The 20746-nt window shown below is 47.4% G+C and overlaps 4 protein-coding genes across 4 annotated transcripts; 2 read left to right on the forward strand and 2 right to left on the reverse strand.

Moving 5' to 3' along the window:
• Positions 1-329: 329 nt before the first annotated feature.
• Positions 330-1715, forward strand: PtA15_3A504 (uncharacterized protein; the record flags this gene model as incomplete). Its single annotated transcript, XM_053167480.1, has 4 exons — positions 330-587; positions 669-1178; positions 1248-1568; positions 1659-1715. 4 exons carry the CDS (start codon positions 330-332, stop codon positions 1713-1715), a joined length of 1146 nt encoding a protein of 381 aa, XP_053018692.1.
• Positions 1716-3116: 1401 nt separating this feature from the next.
• Positions 3117-5090, forward strand: PtA15_3A505 (uncharacterized protein; the record flags this gene model as incomplete). Its single annotated transcript, XM_053167481.1, has 12 exons — positions 3117-3190; positions 3292-3432; positions 3519-3602; positions 3701-3738; positions 3806-3977; positions 4075-4090; positions 4170-4249; positions 4317-4355; positions 4412-4492; positions 4575-4608; positions 4688-4771; positions 4890-5090. 12 exons carry the CDS (start codon positions 3117-3119, stop codon positions 5088-5090), a joined length of 1044 nt encoding a protein of 347 aa, XP_053018693.1.
• A 6023-nt stretch (positions 5091-11113) lies between these two features.
• PtA15_3A506 (uncharacterized protein) lies at positions 11114-14063 on the reverse strand (the record flags this gene model as incomplete). The annotated part of the gene is made up of 8 exons (XM_053167482.1): positions 11114-11860; positions 11956-12043; positions 12112-12200; positions 12304-12366; positions 12437-13299; positions 13371-13487; positions 13556-13713; positions 13789-14063. 8 exons carry the CDS (start codon positions 14061-14063, stop codon positions 11114-11116), a joined length of 2400 nt encoding a protein of 799 aa, XP_053018694.1.
• Positions 14064-14124: 61 nt separating this feature from the next.
• Positions 14125-14781, reverse strand: PtA15_3A507 (uncharacterized protein; the record flags this gene model as incomplete). The annotated part of the gene is made up of 1 exon (XM_053167483.1): positions 14125-14781. The coding sequence occupies one exon, from the start codon at positions 14779-14781 to the stop codon at positions 14125-14127; it is 657 nt and encodes a 218-aa protein (XP_053018695.1).
• Positions 14782-20746: the final 5965 nt, after the last annotated feature.

Below are 20746 nucleotides of genomic sequence, written 5' to 3' on the forward strand. Positions count from 1 at the left end.
TGGGGTGAGACAACATGATCCAAGCAAGCAGATCTAATCCTTCTTTGCAAAGTGCACTGACAGTCTGACTCCAAGAGGATGCCTGCTGCATAAATATGTACCAACTTGGGATAGGCGGGTTCAGCTGGGAATGGTCGTTTAGCTGTCCGGTTAATCATCGTATCTTGATGACCCCCAGAGTTAAACTTCAATTTATTTTTTTCCTCAATCAAGCTAACGTACTGACACCGCTCTCGACGAGCTTTTCCCCTTGACATTGCTGGCCAGTTTCTAATTTCAACCCCATTCCTTCAAGTTCTGCCTTCGGAGAAGTAGACTACAGCTTCAGCATGTCGTCAAATTCCAGCCTTTCTCGAAAACCATCGCAGCGATTAGTCTCTGCAGTACGCTCCATCAAGCGGAAAGTTCGTAACATTAAAGGCCGGCCCGCAGATGACAATTTTTTGGGCATCGAACCTTTTCTGTCAGAAAACATTTTGGATATTAATTTTAACGGGAACTCTAGAGGTAACCATGCTCAAGGATGCTGGCCGAAGCGCGCTGCAATGTTGTTCGAATTCGAGGTTCTACCAGGATTTTATCGCACAGTAAGATAAACATTCTAACCTACACATGAATTTCCCCATCCTTGCTCCCTTCGACCTGGCTGATGATACGCGACTTCATAGGCCCCAAACTCAAGCTCCCATCCAGACACAAAAGATCAAGAATACAATGCTCCTTGTGCAACGACTTCCAAGTCCACAGCATTTGTCGATGATAACTTTCGCGATAATCCACGGGAGCACGACGAGGAATGTATTCATGTTCGCCAGATACCACCACCGCTACCTCGGTGCCCACTGTCCACCTCCTCTCCGGCACAACTGGGCAGTAATAATAAACTTGAACAACCACTGCCGAGACTTTTTTGTCCACCGCCGCGATGCGAAGAACCCGATCCTTCGTTTGCGCCGGGCGCCTTCTCGGCCTTCCGCTCGAGTGGGAATTTGTCTGCGTCACAGGAAAAATGCATTGAATTTGACCTCGCTTCCAGAATGTCAATTCGACTCTCGGTCTCAGTCATCGAATCCTCCTTCGATCACGCGAGTCGTTCATCACGCTATTCAGAATCTTCAGAACCAGAGTACTATGCGAAGTGTCTTTCTTCCAGGCTTGACGCATTACGTTTTGATGAGGTACGTTTCACAACTTTGGAAAGGCTCATGAGTCATATCCATGAAGTCTTAAAGTCATTTCTTTTCAAGCCTCTAGACTTCATCCACCGGAGAAGCAATGACGACAAAGGCAAGTCCAAACAACGGAGGTCTTCATTTGGAGTAGCCCGCATCATCATTTCTACTCCGAACACCATACAGATGTCGCAGCTGTCTCCATCATTCAAAACGTGGCTTGGTGAATTTATTGAAAGTCACTTATCTGAAGACGCGTCGCTCGAACGACTAGCAGATAGCTTTGACCCCGTGATTATGGAGGACGCTGAGGATGAGAGTACGCAGAAGCCTGACTCGCCTAGTGTTTACGATACGAGCCACTTGGAAGATTGCGAAGAGGTGGATCCAGAAACAGTGAGTTAATCTTCCTTTATTCACATTACGAGCGGCTTTCGAGAATGAACTTTTCTTTGATACAAATGGACCTGTTCTGCTTACAACCAGATCCAGGAAACAGAAGCCAAACCACCGACTCATGAGAAGCCTTTTGAAGTCTTGTAAACATGGTTGAGAGGGGTTCATCATTTGTTCTTTGTATAATTGCAGATGACCCACATCATCAAACACAGTAGAAGACTTGTCGTTCTGAAGTTACTAACCCTAATATACTGACAGAAACAAACAATACATCACTCACTTTCAGACACTGTGTGACGTCTTGTTGAGAGGTTGTGGGTCTTTGGCTTTTACTCTAGTCTCTCCCAGAAATGTTTTATGAGTTACAATCCTTTCAACCAGTTCCACCAGGAAAGACAAAATAGCTACTTCAGAGTAAATGATCACCTGCAGCCTTGGTTGTAGCTCCAAAGCTGCTCCGATTGAGCTCTCCCTGTTTGATTTTTTTTTAAAACAACTTTTCTCGAGCTTTCATCGTGGAAAATGACCCCCCACCAGATTTGGGAGCAGTGTGCGGAGGTGAGCCCCGATCAGATTTAGGAGCAGTGTGCGGTGGCAGCCCCTGACTTAGTTCATGGTACCGTGCGGTAATCGCTGGCTCTGGCCGTTCGCCACGGGCCTCCCAGCCAAAGCCAACATGGGCGGCGGCCGGTCAGTGTGACGTGGCTTGGGCAGAAGTTCAGAACTGTCAAAGCTAAGTCATAGTTCCCACTAGTTCACCGGGAAAACCTAAAACAGTGAAAGAGTTGAACCTAGTTGAACCCTATTGTACATTTTGGAGTAATGCAGAGTATGCACATTTTTCACCGACTAGATATCACATTTTTCACCGACTATTGGGAGGGCGGCCAGTGCAGTGTACACAGGGAGCCGTCACACTTCAGGTTCGGGACCATCAGCAAGCCCCAGCGGTCGATGCATTGAGCAAACTCGTGCAGCAGCCGTGACGCTACAACTTGAGGTTTCTTGCCAAAGAAACCGAGAGACGACAAGTGTCGACTCAGCGGTGGCCAAAGGCACTGCTTGAGTCTCGGATATGCAGTCGGGTCGATGGCGCTTCACTGTTGTACAGTCACCCTGGCCAGTGGCGGGCCGCGGCTGACCCAGAAGGACGCCAGGATCTACCAGAACCCATGCCGAAGTTTCTCCGCCGAAAAGTACCACAAGGCAAAATGGTTCGGCACTTGGAAAGCAAGCACTGCAACTTTATGCTCCGTACTGACTGAGAAGTCACTGCACAATAAACGTCAAGAGGCGTTGAATGCAACACAAACGACATGTACGTCACACTTCACATTGTACAAACCCGTTCAAATAGATACACATCTGGGTTCATGTAAATATGTACCGAGGCCCGAGGCTATGTGGCGAAAGAATCCAGAATTTGCGAAGATCAGCATGTTGGGCCGGATTTTGTGACTCAGCGTTTGCTTTGCGCATAATTTTCACACATCCAGGAATCTTCCTCAACAGCAAGGTTCCGGAAGCCATCACCTTTTCGCTACAATGTCGGTTCAGCAAGGAATACCCTTAATCCACGATCGATATAGCTATGTACAGTACATACTACCTGGCTTTGTGTGCGTCCCTCAGCTTCAATCGAATGCTTCTTCTGCCCTATCTAGTTCAGACATCGGCATTTTTCAAAGAGTGGCCATCTGACTGAAACGGTTGAGTGTAGGACCGGGGTTTATGCCAGCGCCTGCTTTGGTGGAATGGTTATCAGTGAGGGAATCCGGGTTTTATATCGATTTCCACAGGACTCGACAATCATGCGAGTGATGGTTCTGTGGGTGATGGGATGTTCATTGCTGCACACGAGGTCCGTAGTTATATTTACGTCAAGTTTTATCATGTCTGCAACTCATCGACTCATTGTCATCCGTCACTGATACATCCATTCCACAGCTGGTTTGAGTACATCGCCTATCATTACGCGGTTGATGGATTTCATGATGTGAGGAAACTCAACACAGTGACCCCTCATCTTGGGTACGCCAACCTTGATCCATGGGAAAAACTCCGCTACTCCCGGAATGAACGCGTCCTCCAACTTGCTGTCTAGTTGACTTGATTTTTCGATTTCATAGGGCTCACGTATTTTTGTCCCGAGTTCTGGTCACAACATGCGAGTTCATCTCTATTTTACAGAATTTTCGTTGCGCCTCGACGGCTGACCTCAAATATCAACTTAGCTCAGCTTTTTTTCTGCTATCGACTGTATGTTTTTTCAAGCCGAGACTGGCGGGGCACGGGTCTTGCTATCCTGCTTACTCTTGGACATGTAGCATCCGCAATCGGTACGATGATACAGTTCGTCCGAGCAAAGTACTATTCGGAGCTGTTTGTATTGCTTCCTCTGGGGTTGTGAGTTGATCGATCACTTCAGTCTTCATTTCCCTAAGCTAGGAAGACCATCAATTATTGACTAGTTCGCCACGTCCTCACACCGCCTATCCTACAGTCTCTATAGTACAACGGTAGGCACACATTGTGAAGGCATTATATTACTCATGAGGCTCAATCATTCAACCCGCGCATTATTTTCTGATTCAACAGATTTCTGGCGATATCCTCATCACCGGTTCCCTGTTATACTTTTTGGGAAAGCAAAAGACTCATTATATCAAGACCAAATCGTTGAGTGTTTTTGAATCAAGATCCCCTCCAGAGGTTCAAACTGACAATACATTCCGTGTTAAACAGCATAATCAAACGGATTATGCTTTTGTCTTTCCAAACTAGGTAAGTATTCACTTTTTTCACGCTCTCTCATACATATACCTGACATGGCCATCCAGTTTTTTGACCACGGCGTTAGCTATTGTATCGATCGGCCTTCTAGGAGCCCAGAGGGAACTGGGAATTCTATATTGCTTGACGTACGGACCGTTTTGCCTGCTCCCAATTCTATGATCAAGTGGTTCTGATGGTAGACAGGCCTATCATTCTACGCCACCTCAGGCTTATCTCGGCGCAACTTTATCTTCTTTCAATCGTGGGTCAACTGATTCGAACATTAAAACATTCAATCAATCGTCGTTAAATTGAGCTTGTCTTATTCTTCCTCAATAAAGCTGGTAACCTTGAATTCGCGTTTTGACTTCGCCAAAGCTTTCGCCGAGGATGCTAACAAGAGTCTTTCAAGATCATTCCGAATGGTCAGTGATTTGCCGGGATGCCGCGTAGCTCGAGGCATTCAACCTTCAGATCAATTGCCCACCCGTTTTCATATCCACCCAACTCGCAACTAATGCAAACGGGTATTTCCATTTACAGAACTTTCTCAAATCAAAAACTAGGGAGTGGCCTGGTCCTGGTGAAGGTGTCAGCATTCAGGTGGACCAGGTTGTTTTCACAGATTTCGACGAAGATATCCTTGTGTCACCGAGGTTTACAAAAGTTCGCCCTGGTAACAACGGTCAAGATACCATCCGATCGCCTGCTGTGCCCATCCTAGATAATTTTTCGCCTAGGTAGATTCACGAGCTGATCAAATTGCAAAAAAAAAAAAATCTTCGGCGTCTTTACGCGTTATGTTGTTTTGTTTTTTCTACAAATTTTGGATAATTAATGTGAATCATGTAATAGATAAATTATCAGCTCGATCAAAGCCATTTTGCTTTCTAAATTTTACCTCTTTCTTTCTTCTGGTGATCTTTGGAAGCTCAGGTGCGGTTATAGATATTACGTTAACAAACATAGGAAGGACTATATTACATGTCTCATCATTGCAGCTGTCAGCCAGTCCTTCTGTACTTTGTATGAGAAGGCAAAGAGTTACTGCCCAGGACAACAGCACAGCACAGGGAAGCTACCCCAAGAGGCAGAAGCTTGGCTATCTTCTACCCGCTTTATTTCTTTTCCTCCTGCCCAACCTTAGGACGCGATGGATTTAATATTGAAAACCAATCATGATAGCGAAAACAGGTGATTCTTTGAAAAACACTTGAGTGTTTTTTATGTACCATTTTAGAATCATTTCTGTTTTGAGTGATTGGATGCCTTTTTGTCGGATTAAAATTTTATGATTTTATGGTGTATTTATGCAAGTCAACTTTAAACATCCCTATTGCTAGGTACATAGCTTTGCCAGCAAGAAAGCCCAGCAATTGATCCAAAAGCCTAAATCATGGCAAACACCCCTTGCCCCCCAGTAGGTACACTGATAGATTTTCTATCAATTTCAGTTCATCAGCCGAAGGAAAATTGGAAGAATCAGAACCCAAGATACCCCTTATGAGATCATTCACATTGGTTCTGTTAAAATTCAGGTCAGGGGGTTAGCTAAGCTCCTAGTGACAAACACATTTGTCCAGGTTAACTTCTGTTTCAACAAACCCGAGAGGGCTATTGGCCCACCAGAGGTTTGATTTCAGGTTAGTGGTCGCTAAATTTAGCCACTTCTAACCTGAAATAAAACCTTTGGTTTTTTAACCTGATGCTAGCCCGGCATCAATGCGGGTGGGCAATCAGGCTGGGTTGGGTTAACTCGCCAACACGGTGGCAACTTCTCTTGAGTTTTAGCAATGCAAATATTTCAGGAAAGTGGTACAACTTGTTGGAAGGTGCATCCTCTTGCCTGGTGTTTCATTCTTCAACAAAAGGGTGCAATGAAATTGTTGGAAGACCTGTGCCAACAGTGGGCTGCTACGCTAAATTAAACTAAACTGCGTTATCAGATTGTCAGCAGCACTACGCTTCTACTATGCTAACTTATGCTCCTTTTAGCGGATAACCCCGCTAAATAGTGGCATAACGCAGCATAGCGGGCGTAGTTTATGCTTTGTGGTGGTTAGCGCTAGCTTAATTCCGCTAACAGCTAACAGGGAACCCTGTTAGTTTTAGCGGAATTAAGCTTCACTACGCTAAAATATTGCTTGATTTCAAGGAATTCAATTCACCAGGGAAGCTTTCGGGGCACTCCCCAGGGAGTGCCACAGTTGAATTTGGGGTTAGATTTTGTCTGAACTGGGGCAGAATTCTTTACAATGTGTGGGTGAATATTTCAATTACTGGGCAAGAACTATAGACCAATCTAATTTGGAGTGATATGTAACCATTGGAAGTGAACTATAATTCAACTCTGTTGAATTCATCTTGAAGTCAAGTTCATGTCAATCCTAATTTAAGTTCTACATTTCAAAATTAGGTAGCTCTTGCATCTCCAATATTTTTTACATTGGGGTGAACTGCCTTCTTCACATATACATCACGCCTGAAACGCAACGGCCTAGAATTGGATAAAGAAAATATCAGAAGTGCAAAAATGTTTAGTATTTTCACAAGAGCAGGAGAACTGTATTTTGCCTGGGTACATGAGGGTGAGACAGTTCATAAATTTCTCAGCTGAAAATGTCACTCTGGTCTGAAAAATGTGTGATTGGTGTGTGATTTGTCACCCTGTCATACGCGCGTACAATAGGGTGACAAGTCATAGTCCATCAGGGAAGTTACAGCTAAATTTTTCTTAAATTTTACCCTCATTTACTTTTCAGAAAACCCCCTCTGGTATGAAAAGTGTCTGATTTGTCACCCTATTGTACGAGCAGAAAATATGGTGACAAATCACACACCAATATTCTGTTGAGGCCACAGCAACGGGTACAGGAGGCTGGAATAATTCCAACAGCATTCAGATTGACGTCACCCTCCAGTAAAAACAGTGTGTGAGTGGTGCTTTAAACTTTAGTTGAACTTTGGTTACAGACACTTTGTGTTCTGTGGTCCAGTTTAGTTACTACTGAGTTACAGATATATGAGTTCCAGCTGAGTTATGGATACTTCATATATAGTTGGATATCATTTCATGTTTGATTATACATATGATGTAGTAGACATTGCACCAAGTTATGAAAAAACAATCAAGGTAAGGCACTCCCTGGGGAGTTCCCCCCAAGCTTCCCTGGTGATTGACTAATCATCCCAAGAAATCAACCATAAAACTCCAATCATAGAAGGCAATATGCTCAAACATCCACCACAAAGGGCAAATCATACCAGAGGAAGAAGATTGAGTGTCAACAAGGGTCAGAGACTCACAGGGCTAGAGCAGAGTGTAAGGGTGTAAGGGTCCAGTAGACCCTCACTGATGAGGACTGGACAAGGGAACATGAGGTGCAATTTGTGGATCCATTGAGGATTCTAGGTCCAAGCTGTGGGGGTTTTGATTCAAATATAGACAGGGGAGAGTGGGAAGAAGCTCTCAGTTGGACTAGGGAAGCAGTGGACTTGAGGATAAGTACTCTTCTGTGTGGTGCCCACTTAAAACTGTGATTTTTTGTGTGAAACCCCATAATCAAGGGGGACTTCATTGGAGTCAACAGCCCCTGGTAAGATCATCATCAACTACAGTCATTTTTCTCCTTTTTTGATCTTACACAAAAAACAAGTCTTTTTAGTATTGGGTGTGGGTTGGAATGCAAAACAATACAACACAATTTTCCCTTTTCCAATTCTATATGTGAGGACTTTTTTGCGGAACAAAACATCCCTCTGCTTGGAGGCGCCTGTTGTTGCACACTTTTTCAAATTTAGTGACATCACAATCAAACCCACTCTGAGCTCTAGTAATACATGAAATGGTGTATCATCAAAAAATGGAGGTCTGGTGTGAAACAATACATAGATTTGTAACATGAAACAATAGATTGATGATATCATTTATCAAGACATCAAACTGCAATTACTTTTTTGAAACATTTTTCAGAGAGGTAGCAATATGACTCATACATTATACACCATGTCATATTTATTATTTGGATGACACCAAGGAGTGTGTATCCCAACTTGAAAGCTCTAAAAATTGTTCTTCAAAAACAAAATCTCCTCCAAAGTGTTCACAATGAATACAGCTTGTCATTCTTTCTTGCTTGCCACAGCTTTTTCTCTAATTTACTCTTTAGATTTATCCATTGGAACCTTTCCCTCACCATATCACACTAGACTGGTGCCATCAACAAGTGCGTTTGTTGGCCCACCAGAGACAAACGTTTATGAATTTGGAGGTCTTGAAATACAAGATGTTCCACTTTTGGGTCAACCTGAAAGGACAGAAACCAACCTATTCTCTGGTATAATAGATGAAGTTGATACATGGTATAACAAGTTGCATCCAGAAGGTGAGCAAAAAGCTTTTGACTCAAGGTCTAGTATCTATAAATTCAAACTGATCATTTACGTCTGTGAACACAGGCCATGGGTTCTTATATTATAATTATGGGAGATTGGAAGGAAATTCACCCCACTCAGCCTTAGTCGATGCACCAGAAGACAGTGCAAGGACAAGCACATTATTTCCAGGTCAAGTGGAGCTAAACAGTGAGTCATAAGACAGCACTCAAGTGAACTGCATCCACCATCCCATGAGCTGAAATGCATCGATTGGTTGGGGTTGACAAACACTAGCAGACAGAGAACAATCTAACGAATCTCAGTGCAAATCATCAGTGGATAATTCTGCAAAGGTCACAGATCTCTTGATTTCTAAGAAACGCAAGAAACCAGATCAGACCAACACACCAAAATTTTCTCAGGAATTCCAATTGATGAAGGAAACCCAACCGGCTAGAAATACATTTCAGCAGCTTTTAAGCTCTGCAAGTCTGGAACCATTGAGACGTGCATATGATCATAAGCTGGGGGACTTTGAAGTCAAACGTTTGGATGAAAAGTGGGATCACTTGCTTGCTTGGGCATCAACATACCTGGGGGATACTGGTAGTTCACCAGCCATCCATCATTTTATGCTGGGATTTCAAGATGGATTACAGAAAAACAGGCAAACACTACCGATTCCCAAGGCTTGCCAGCAGATAGAATTGAAAAGCCCATCCATTGAGCTGTTCCAAACTTGGCAGAACAAAAAAAACAAAAACCCTCAATGTTGTACCTTCTTGATTCAACCAACAGGTGTGAGAGGCGGGCAAATAAACTATTCAAGACACCTCGGCTACAAGAAGATTAAAATAGCAGAAATTTTGGAAAACTTGATTTTGTTTCATGGGATTTCTATTTCGTCTGGGGCCAGCCAAAAGATTCTGGGCCGTCAGACAGAAGATAAGCTGGAGGACTTGTTGAAATGGTTTGAGCGTATTTTCTTAGAATACACTGAAGATGGTCCTCCGTTATTTGGCTGGTTTGAGGGAACATGGGAAGATGCAATAAATATCGACAAGCAATTCGGCGGTGTCAAGAAAGTGGTGTCCTTAGTGTTGCATGAATGGCATTGGAGCAGGACCAAGTCGACGCACAAGGCTGAATTGGCACTTTCATTACTGTGCTCTTGGTATCAGAAGAATTCTGATGTGAAGAAGGGCGGGCTGGACATCATCAATCACCCTCAGAGTTACTGGAACTCAATCTATGAGATGTTTTGTATTCAAAAACGGCAGTTGGACAGGGAAAGTGGCGCCGTTTTTAAGGACAAAACCAAACTAACCTCGATCACTCACAACATGGAAGAACTCAGACAATCGTTGTTCGATCTGATCAAATCAAGGTTCAAAGGCGAAAGTCTTGGTATCCCTGAAGAAATCAGAACAGACGTTGGCAACAAAGTGCAACGATATATCTTTACAAGCCGCTGCAATTTGTATCATGGAGAGAAGATCACTCTGGATGGGCTGCCCAACTACCTCGTCCGGCTTGCGCACGCCCAAGCCACGCGTTCTGGCGTCGGCTTGCAGGAGTGTTTTGTTGGCTTGCGGGGCCTTGAAGGAAGGCACGACTCCAAGAAACACAAAGCCAAGTACCTCAACCGCAGAATCACCCACATCCTCGGGTATCTGACCGGCATATACAGCGTTGCATGTGAGCGTGTGGGCAGGCAAGTTCTGGAAAGATACGGCGAGCCTATGAGCTGGTTGATGACTCTGTTGTTCGACCCAAAGGGCCCCGGTGCCGTGCCCATCTTCGGCTGGACAACGATTCTGGGCCCTGCTCTGCAGTCGCCAGAACGCTTGTTCAGCCCGTTGCAAAAATACTTGTCAGTGAGGTTGAATCACCCAGGCAATCAATCAGACGTTGTGGGATTCTTAACCTCAACTTTAGTTTTTAAATCTTGGTATGAGGAAACAGCTTCCAAGCACAACCTTTCCCATCCAATTGATCACCGACTTCCTTCCTATGAGGAGCTTTTTAGCGAGATTTGAATCGGCGATAGCCGTTCTTGGCTTTCTTGTCTTGCGTGGGCACCATTTTGAAATCTACAGCAGCAGTCCATTCCTGGACTTTTATAGGCACTGACAGAACCTCTAAACGTCCCCCAAGAAGCTCGCATATCAACGAGCCCCATCTGCTACTTATTCCTCCTCTCACCACCTGTTGCACGCCTTCCAGTTTTTTTTTCTCGTCTATATATAATAGCACTTCCACACATCCACCCGTGTGATATGTTTGTTTTTGGAGGTTAATTTGATTCACTGAACGTAATTTGATAAGTTAAGGAAGAAAAAAGAAAGCCAAAAGAAAGAAGCAAGAGGGGTAGATGAGAAAGGACGAGGTTAAGAGTTCATGTTGCCTTCCATTTCGGCCGCCAAGGCGGACAAGAACTCGTCGTCTTCGGGGCTGAGTTGGTCGACGGAGGAGAGGTCGAGGGGCTTGACGAGCAGCCCGTCGGGGCTGTTAGCCTGGCGGGGCTGGTCGCAGGAGCCAGCCGACGCGGGGTTGAGGACAGACTGTTCGGGCGGGTCGGAGGGGTTGTCGATGAGGGGGACGACGAGCTTGAGTTTGGAGGATCTGGAGCGCGCGATGCGTTTGCGCTTGGAGAGCGGAGAGTCGGCGGCGGGGGCGTCGGGCTGCCCATGCGTCCGCAGGAGGGGGTCGTCGGAGGGCCGCGATGGCGGTCTGGAGGGGTCGCGGTTCGAGGGCGTGCGCGAGCGTTTGCGGGGCGGGCGATGGAGATCGGAGGAGGCCGAGGAGCGGTCGTCGAGGCTGTCTTCGTCGTCGTCTGACTCATCCAGGGCTGCCATCACTTCCGCCGTCGCTTCTTGCCAGTCCGCCGCCCCCATTCCCCACTCCTCCTGTATCCCCCCCTCGCCCTCTTCCTCCCCCTCGCCCTCTCCTCCCCCTCCTCCTCCTCCTGCGCCCGGTTCTGACGGCTCCGATGAAGCCGCATGCGGCCCCACGCGCCACGTATACCTCGCCTCCGCTGGCCGCGTCCATAGTAGTGCCGCGTCGTATAGCCATTTCGGCCCCACTATCGCCACGTTCGGTCGGCTTAATGCTTGGTTAACTTTCGAGGTACCCAGCTATACAAAGAATCTCATTAAACAAATCAACACTTTTCTCCGCTAATGTTGGTCGGGTCGAGAAGGGGATCAGACATAAAGGAAATCCGACTGACTTTGGCGGCAACTAAATGGGTGACTTTGGGCGACAGATGGGTGTAACAGCAAGCGCCGAACTGCTCGGCCAATTTCCAGGCATATTGTCTACAAAATATCAAGAACAAAAATGTCAAAGAGTAGCGGGAGAAGACAGAAGGGGAGGGGGGACGAACTGTTGGGAGACGGCTTCCATGGGCCAAAGACTCGAGAAAGCGAGATGGGTACCGTGCAAGACGTCGTGCTTGATGGCCGAGATGACCATCTGTTCACCCAAACACACACCCCCAGTCAGATCTCTTTCTCTTTATATCTCGGGGATAACCATGAGCGGGGGCTTGGAGGGAGAGCGGAAGATCAGACTCAACTCTAGCATCAGCCTCTTCGATCGAGTCTTGGGAATAAAACCCGCTATGGATATCGCCCAGGATCTAAATGCAAAAAAAAAGCGAAGAGTGCGTCAAGGAGGGGGCGAGAAAGAGAGGAAGGGAGGTGGCGCACGGTCTGGAGCCTGCTGAGTTCGGTATCGTGGTCGACGAGCACGGGGCGTTCGGGGCCGCGGAGCAGCTGATTGTCGTCGAACTCGTCCAAGCTGAGGTCGGTATTAGTGTCGGAGTCGTCGGCGGAGTCTGAGTCGAGGGCGGCGGGTTTGAGGGGGAGGGAGGAGGGGGGGCCGGGGTCAGGGGAAGAGGTCAGGTGGGGGGGCGCGGCGTCCTCTGGGGGACAGACGGCCGACGAGGAGGCGGCAGACGACGACGACGATGATGATGGGGAGGAGGAAGGGAGGATCGGGGGGACAGGAGTGACGGCCCTGGAAGACGTGGTGGACTCGGCGCCGGTCTGGGAGCCGCGGGTGGCGACGCTGCTCGGCTGGCTCCGCCGGCGATGGGCCGCGCCGGCCTTGCGCTTGGCCTGCTCGTGCTGGGTCAACGCGATCTGTTTCTGCTTGAGCGGCCGGCTCAAGACCTGGTCGGCGATGAGCTTGGAGCGGGCGGACTTGGCCAGCTCTTCGGAGGTCGTCGTCTCCGCCGGCAGCGGCGCGCTCGCGGTGTCCGGGGCTTGCACGGTGGATGGCGGGGGCGCTGCAGAGGTCTCGCCGGCGTGGACAGCCGCGATCGTCTCCCTCGTCGGGCCTGCGCCACCCGCGGCGCCTTCCGAGGCCCCGCCGGGCTGCTCGCCCTTCGCTAACGCACTCGTGGCCCCCGCGTCGTCCGTCACCGTCATCACCGGCAGCACGGCTATCGGGTCCTTCGGCGCAGATGCTGGCGCCGCGGCTTCGGGCTGGGTCGGGGGAGGAGGCTCGAGGGGCCGGGCGGGGGGCAGGAAGGCGCCGTTGATGTCCCCGATGCCCACAAAGAAATTGTCTAAAGTACGATCATCAAGATTCAGTCGTGCTGTGGTTTTTGGTCGTGGTAATGCAGCTCCAGAGGCTTACAGGGAAGAACGGAGACCAGGTTGGGGCTGTATTCCCACACGTCGCCCCGGTCGTCGATGATGACGACCATGCTGGTGTCGACAGGAAAGAGTCTGGTGATCGATTTCTGCGTCATACCTGAGGTGGATGGGGGCGGAATGTGAGTTGAATAATGGGAGGGCGGGAATGCTGATGAGGAGACGTACTGCCGCTTTCGTCCCGACTGAGGATCCGGTCGCTGAAGATCTCGCCTGTCGGATCAATAATCTTACAGACAGCATCCGCATATGCCCTGGTCCCCATGGTATAGACGTGCATCTCATACTTATCCGCCAGGGAATGTAGGAAGTCTGCCAAACCAGGACTAGGGCATTGCTCAACGTCTTAGTATTTCATGGAGGAAATGGATATGGTGTCTGTAGGGCTCGGGGGGACTGACCGTTGTTTGAGGTAGTAGTAGCAGCCCTCGTTGGACAGGCTGGGCGGATCGTTGAGCTGGAACCTGCTGACGCCCTGGAGCGCGGGCCAGTTCGGGTTGGAGGGGTCGGCCATCCACTCGCCGACGGTGGGGTCGACGGTGGCATGGACGATGGTCTGGTCGAGATCGACGATCAGCGAGAGTTTCTGGGCCTTGAGCAGGCGCGTCCGGGTCTCCGACTCGAGTCGCTGGGCCTCCGAGACGGAGACGGTGAGGGTGGATGGGCCGTGGGACATGGGGATGCTTGCGCGGGAGGTCTCTGAGATGCCGGTGTAGTCGCCACTGGAGTGCAGAGGGTCAGCAGGCTGCGGTCTTTCCTGTTTGAGGGGGCTGGACGGACATGGTGAGGTCGCTGCCGCAGAGGGCGCACTGGCCGTGCCACTGGACGGCATGCGTGCAGGGCTCCTTGACCCGGACGATCGGCCGGGTGCGCCACCCGTCGCGTGCGTGGAGCACCTGGCCTTCGGCGATGGCCCACTCGACCAGCTCGCCCGTCACGGGGCTCTCGTAGGTCTTGAGGTCGGCGGCGGCGCTCTCCGGCGCGACGGCGGCTGGCGGGCGGTGCAGGCCGGCGGGTGCTGCCTCCGGGGCCGGGCCCGGGGCGGAGGAGGAGGGCGATGAGTCCCTTCTGGCGGTGTCGCCGGCGTAGTAGCTGAACAGCGGCGTGGTCTTCGATATCGCGGCGTGGGCCTGGCGCTGGTGGGCATATGCGCCCGGAGGCCGCTGCGGGGGGACGAAGAGGTGCTGGATGGTGATCGGCAGGGGGATGTCGGGCGGGAGCAGGATGGCCGTCGGCGGGTCGGTGTCCGCTGGGCTGCCGCCGGCCGGCTCGGGCGAGGGATGGTTGGCCTTCTTGCGCCGTCGGATCTGCCGGCGGTCGGCCGGGGGCGGCGAGCCCGGGGCGGGGCCGTGTTGAACTTGCGGGGTCGAGGCCGGCGGTTCTTGGGCTGCCATTTTCTTTTGAGGCCGGGCAGTGGCAGTTGGTGGTGGGCGGACTGTGCAGAGTGGAGCTCGGATATCGCGCTACTCCCGACCGGGGGACCCCTTTCCACTCAAAGCCACCGCGACAACGGAACTTCCTTTCAGCAGGAGTGAATGTTGACTTGGCCACATTGATCACACTCAATCACAAGACTCGAACAAACAACATTCTGCTTAGACATACAGCACTCACTGCTCAAAGGACAACTTCGAAATCATTTTCCAGATCAGCCGAGGGATTCAAAGTTGGCCTGGCAAACAAAAAACACCTTGCAAAACCAAACCCATTCAAGCAAGCCTTGGGGGAAGCCAGATAACCTAAGAACTCAGCCAGTGGTAAGATACTTTGCAGGGGGTACAATAGTCACCTAAAACTGACACCGCACAGGGTTACTGTGGATGATGATTACACCAAATGCCCACTTTTGCAACTAATTCGCGCTCAAGAACAAACTTCAATTCTAACTTGCAAAAATGCATCCAACTCACACCTGGAAAAACTTCCAAACCCCCTGATAAAGTTTGGGAAAAAAAACCAAGGAAGAAGAGAGGTTGAAAGAGCCAAATAAAACTAATTTGTTCTATCTCCTTCTACTGAGAAGCAAAGGGAATCCTGGTGTGGGACTACCTATTTCAACAGCTGATCATCTCACAATCAGATGGACTGGAAGTGGGAACCTCAAATACAAACATAGAACACCATATAATCATCACATCCAGAAATCAGAGAAAAGATGATGACTGGGCATTGGGGAAGATCAAGGGAAAAGGTTCAGAAGTTATATATCAGCAACCATTCAAGATAGACACCATCTTAAAGTAGCTCAGAATGGCTTCAGAAAACAACCTGTGCCAGGCCTGTAATTAAAAAACTTCACCACTTTCCCTTAGAATCACTAAGCAGGAATTTCAACCCATCTTCCATCTCTGGTAAACTATTGATAACCTGTTTATGTATATTAGTCAAACATCTGTAAGATTCCATCTTCAAAAGTTCTTCCAGCCTTGGGCTGCCCAGCTCAGTCATCAACTGTTCCTGAGCTTGATAATTTTCCCGGATCTTTGTCAGATAGGTTGTTCCTATTTCTTCAAGCACATGAGGAGGTGCCTCATGATCTTGACCCTTTTTCATGAACTTTGATGCATGATGAATAAAATGAGAGAAACTATTTTTCCATTGGACACTATTCTTGAGAAGGTTGTGGAATTGATATCTTACTGCAAAACTAGCAGCACCTTCTTTGTATCCCTTGAGTTCTCTCTCAAACTTGCTCATGTAATTCACACCAATCCTTTCATTAATGAACTGTAAGGTAGAAGCTCGGTATTTGAAAAGCAGACTAAATTCTTCCTTTGAATACTCATCATAAGAGTATCCTGGTGTGAAGTAAAACTGCATTATTTTCATCAAATCATCTTTCACTTCTAGAAAGAACTTGTCTCTTGCTGCCTCATCCAATTCTTCACTTTCTAATTGCCTCTCAACACGTTTTCTGATTTTTCGCAACAAGGGAAGCTGCTCAAACACTGGTTTGTGAAGTGGTTTTGTGATGGGTTTGTCCTTCCAAAAGTTATCACCTTTTTGGATTCCGTGTTCCTCAACAAGCAGAGCAAATAAAAGAAAATCTTGCTGGTTTTTCTTCAGATCTAGAAAGGCATGAGTTCCATTCCACAATGCATTTTCAATCAGTTAAATTTGACATTGGGTGTTTTTTTTCCTGAAAAAAAATTGGTATACCAACTTTTGTATACATTGTAAATAGGATCCATATGAAGATAATGCTTCAATTGATCTTCCTCCAATGGAAACTCAAGATGTTGAGTCCAGAGCTTAGTTCCTGTTCTAGATATACATGCAATGGTATGGGCCATCCACAGCAAACCCCTTTTACTTGAAAATCTCCCCTGAACTTTCTCCAAAATATCAGGTTTGGCAAGTTTGTATCTGCAGATGTAATTGATGGTTTCCAATATACTGTTCTTTCCAAATACCAGGAGATGATGGATTGGCTTTGGATATCTCAAGAAGCTCATAAGGTTATCCAACATCTCCAATATTGATTCCTGGTAGCCTTCCAATTCTTGTGGCTTGTCCAGAGAACTTCCAATTTCCATACCTGGTTTTCCAAACATTTTCTCCATCCTCTTGTGAAGGTCTGATAATTGTTGAATTGTCTTCTCTATCACTTCTATTACATCCTTGTATTCATCTTGAAATTCCTCTGCATTTACCCTCCCATAGTCTTTCTTCAGATGGTCAACAGACTTAATCATTGAGTCCCAGGCCCTTTTTTTTGGGTCTAGAAAACCCAGATGGGATATTCAGCTCACTGTCAAGAATTCATCATAAAATCATGACCAGACAGCCAGACTTGCCTAAAGGTATGCCAGATAGCCCGTGGTAACTGTCCTGCATCAACTCTGAAAGAAATATTAAAGGTTGGTCATTATACCCAAATCTGTGGGCAGTCCCACATTTTTTATGGAGATTGAAAACTTACCATAATTTGCATTGCTCCCTGTCTCCAGTTTGCTCAAAAGGCTCTGAGCCTTTTGCATTGGCCTACAGAACAAGCCTTGAAGAAGAAGAATGGCCGAGATGGAGCTCAGTTTCTTGGAGCAGAGCATCTCTAGAATGCTAGCCTGGCAACAGTATCAAACAGAAGCAACCAGAACGGATTGTCCAGGACACAATTTGTGAAATAATCAATATTTGCAATGTTTGTGGACCACAATGCATTTAAGTGCTGAAATTTCCTCAAGCTATCTGGGCTTTTTATGTAAGCTGGAAGGGTGCCAGTTGGTGTCTTGGAGAAGGTTTTGTTTATGCAAAGCCTTTGATCAAGACTGACAATTTTTAACATCCCATACTGCGTGCCATGTGGACATTGTCACAGCCAGGCCTTGTAGTGTACGTACTACTCTGCGTGACACAGACAGACGGCCTGCAGAGCTCTGGCCGATTGGCAGCAGCAGCCTCAGTGGTGCGGGGACTTTCAGGAAAATTGTCCCGCATTGTTTGGGCAGTCCTTGCACTACAGTGAGTCATCCAACAATCTAAATACAGTAGGCTCGGAAAAACTTGACCAAAAACTCACGAGCTGCCGCGCAGGATCTCTGTGACGTCTGACTGCGGCCTGGGTGTGGCATCTTTCAAAGAACTTTGACCATTGACAACTGGAAAGCTATACTACATAGTCTACAGTCCAAAAAGTCCTGGCATTTTGAATTAATCCAGGTCATTTTGGGTGGGCAGAGTTTCACCGCCAGCAATCTGAAGTTGTGACCAGCCACAAGCATATAGGCTTGCTTTTTGAATGCTGTGGGGAAAAACATGAAGGCAATCTGGCTGTGTCAGCCTTAGAGACATAACTGTATGTCCAAAAGGCTGCCTTTTATCTTATTTAACAATTAATTTTGATAATTGTCAATTATCTTTTCAAGGGTTTCCCCCTTTGAAAAACCAGCAAAAAAAACGAAGAGAACCCACATTAGATTACAAAAAACTCAAACAACAGTTGTATTTCAACAGAAAAATCCCCGCAGCGCCTGCCACCCAACACCAGCAAGCTGGTATACCGTGGCCAGCCCATCCCTGTCTAGCAGGGTTAAAATATCCGTGAGAGCAAAACCCCCAGCCCGCAAGCACAGGGGGGTCCACGAGTAGCACCCCGCCAAACTGCGCAAGTGCAACAGCAGACAGGGGTGAGACAACCCCCCAGCTGGAAGCCAGCCTGGAGATTTGCCTTGAGGAAACAACCGTTCATCAGGTGCCCCTATTTATAGACTGCCAGTGGCCATCACCTGAAGCTTGCTGCGCTCACCATCATCTCAACAATGACCAACACCACAGCCGCGGCCTATGTATCTACACAACTGCTCCAGCCTGGCAACCACTGCTACATCATCCGCAACGCTTCATCTGGTTGTGCTTTCTATGCAACTCTACCACACTAGCCTGGCGACCACTGTTGCATCCTCCACAACTTGTCATCTTTCAGCGCCTTTGGTTTCTACCACCACTTCAAAAAAACCCCACACCTCCCTCTACATACCACCAGCTATGTAACCTGAACCAGTTGCAAGCATGCCAAGACCACCAGGGGAGATTTTGACGCACTCTCCAGAGAGTGCCATACTGTACCCTTTTTCCGCAACTGTGCTGGATGCCTTTGATGAAAGTAGTGCAGGAATTAATGAAAAATTCTGGAACTAATCCACAAATGATTTGAAACTGATCCTGTATTCAGGCATAAACCATCCAGAAGTCATGCAGAAATCAACTGGAAAAAAACTGGAATGCCAATGAAAACACTAAGACACAATGGCCACAATCAAAGCATAATTCCATTTGAAGTGTTTGGTAATTAAGATGAATGATTGGGTTTCAATTCATATTATTTATATGTGCATGAAGGTGGTAATTTTTTTCACTTTTCTAATGTAACTGTCATGTGCGCGTGTGTAAGTTTGTTACAAATTGCAGGTTGGGCCTCCCGCAGATCAACAACATGTACATCCCTGTTAGAATGATGTGAAAGGCCCATCTGAATTGGCATATTTCCCTAAAGAAGGCCGGTATCATCTAGAATTGAGCCAAAAAAGGATGAAAGTAGGGTGAAAATATGAGTCAAGTCAAGCTTGGAGGTGCGTGGTCACAGATTTCAGATAGACATCCTGGCTTCTTAACATATATAAGCTTGTGAGTTGTTTTTGTGTTTGTTTGTTTTCCAATGTCTCCATGCACTTGCATGTGAGTTGTTTTCCACTTTGCCAATGTCACCTTCGTGTACACGCGTAAATTAGGGTGACAGATCACTGGAGGCGCCTTTCACAACTCCATTACAAGTAAAAACTGGTCAGAAAGCCATGAAAGCCCCCGCAGGTCACATTTACGTTGTTTGGAACCCCTTTGACATAGAGAAATTGATCAACAGAAATTCACCATAAATGAGTAATAGTTGGGCATTGATTAACTATGATTTCATGACAGATTGTAATTAAGTTATACTTAGAAAATTAAGTGGTTCTATACAACATTGAACAAGGTCCTGTGATAATTTGGCATTACTTCTGACACACTTCCCATTGACTTCTGAAGAATTTATCAATCATTTCCTAATCCACAACAGACTCACATCAAACCCAGAAAAACATAAAATTAAACTCTGGCACTCTCTGGAGAGTGCGTCAAATTCTCCCCTGGTGGACACTCCGTCGTCACATCTGCCACCCCCTGTTTCTGCCCTCGTCAGCCAAAAGGGACCCGCTACCAGTTCACTTCTTTGCTATCCAAAAATCAGCAAGCTTGGCCTGTATTTGAAATTGCTCATTCTGGCGGTGCGCTACGCGCTTTGCTATACACTGCGGGAGTCTTGCAAGCGTTGTGGGTATCATGCTACGCGTACTTCACAAAAACATCCATAGTTCCTTGCGCTCATTTTTCTTTTCTCCATTTCAGTGATTCCAGGTCCAGCTCTAGCCTCCGGGGTGTTTATTCATTGTAATTTGTCAACATATATTACTAGTCTGAGTGGTGGGAGCTGGCTGGTCGCATCTGCGGCCGCAAAAAATTACCCAACCGCACCTGAAATGGTCAAGGGCTGGCAGTGGGAGACAGTTTCTGGACACGCTCCACAACACCGCCAAGCTCAAACAAGCTGCTGGATACAATATCCCTTTGACTGACCACTGGGGTACCTATCCAACCTTCATCTATCTAACGTGAAAAACTGCAAATTTGTATAAGCAAAAGTATTGATGTTGCCACAAGCCCGTGAGCAAAGTGGACGCAAACTGTTAAGTTTTGGACTGGAGAACCCAAAAAGGGGGCTGAGATGCGGCAAGAATATGCTGGACAGTGAGAAGAGGATTTTCTCACTGGATCGGCTCAAGGGCGGAAAAAGAGGGAGAGAACCGATGATTTGATTGCTCTGGA

Source organism: Puccinia triticina, chromosome 3A, assembly GCF_026914185.1.
Source record: "Puccinia triticina chromosome 3A, complete sequence".
NCBI lineage: Eukaryota > Fungi > Basidiomycota > Pucciniomycetes > Pucciniales > Pucciniaceae > Puccinia > Puccinia triticina.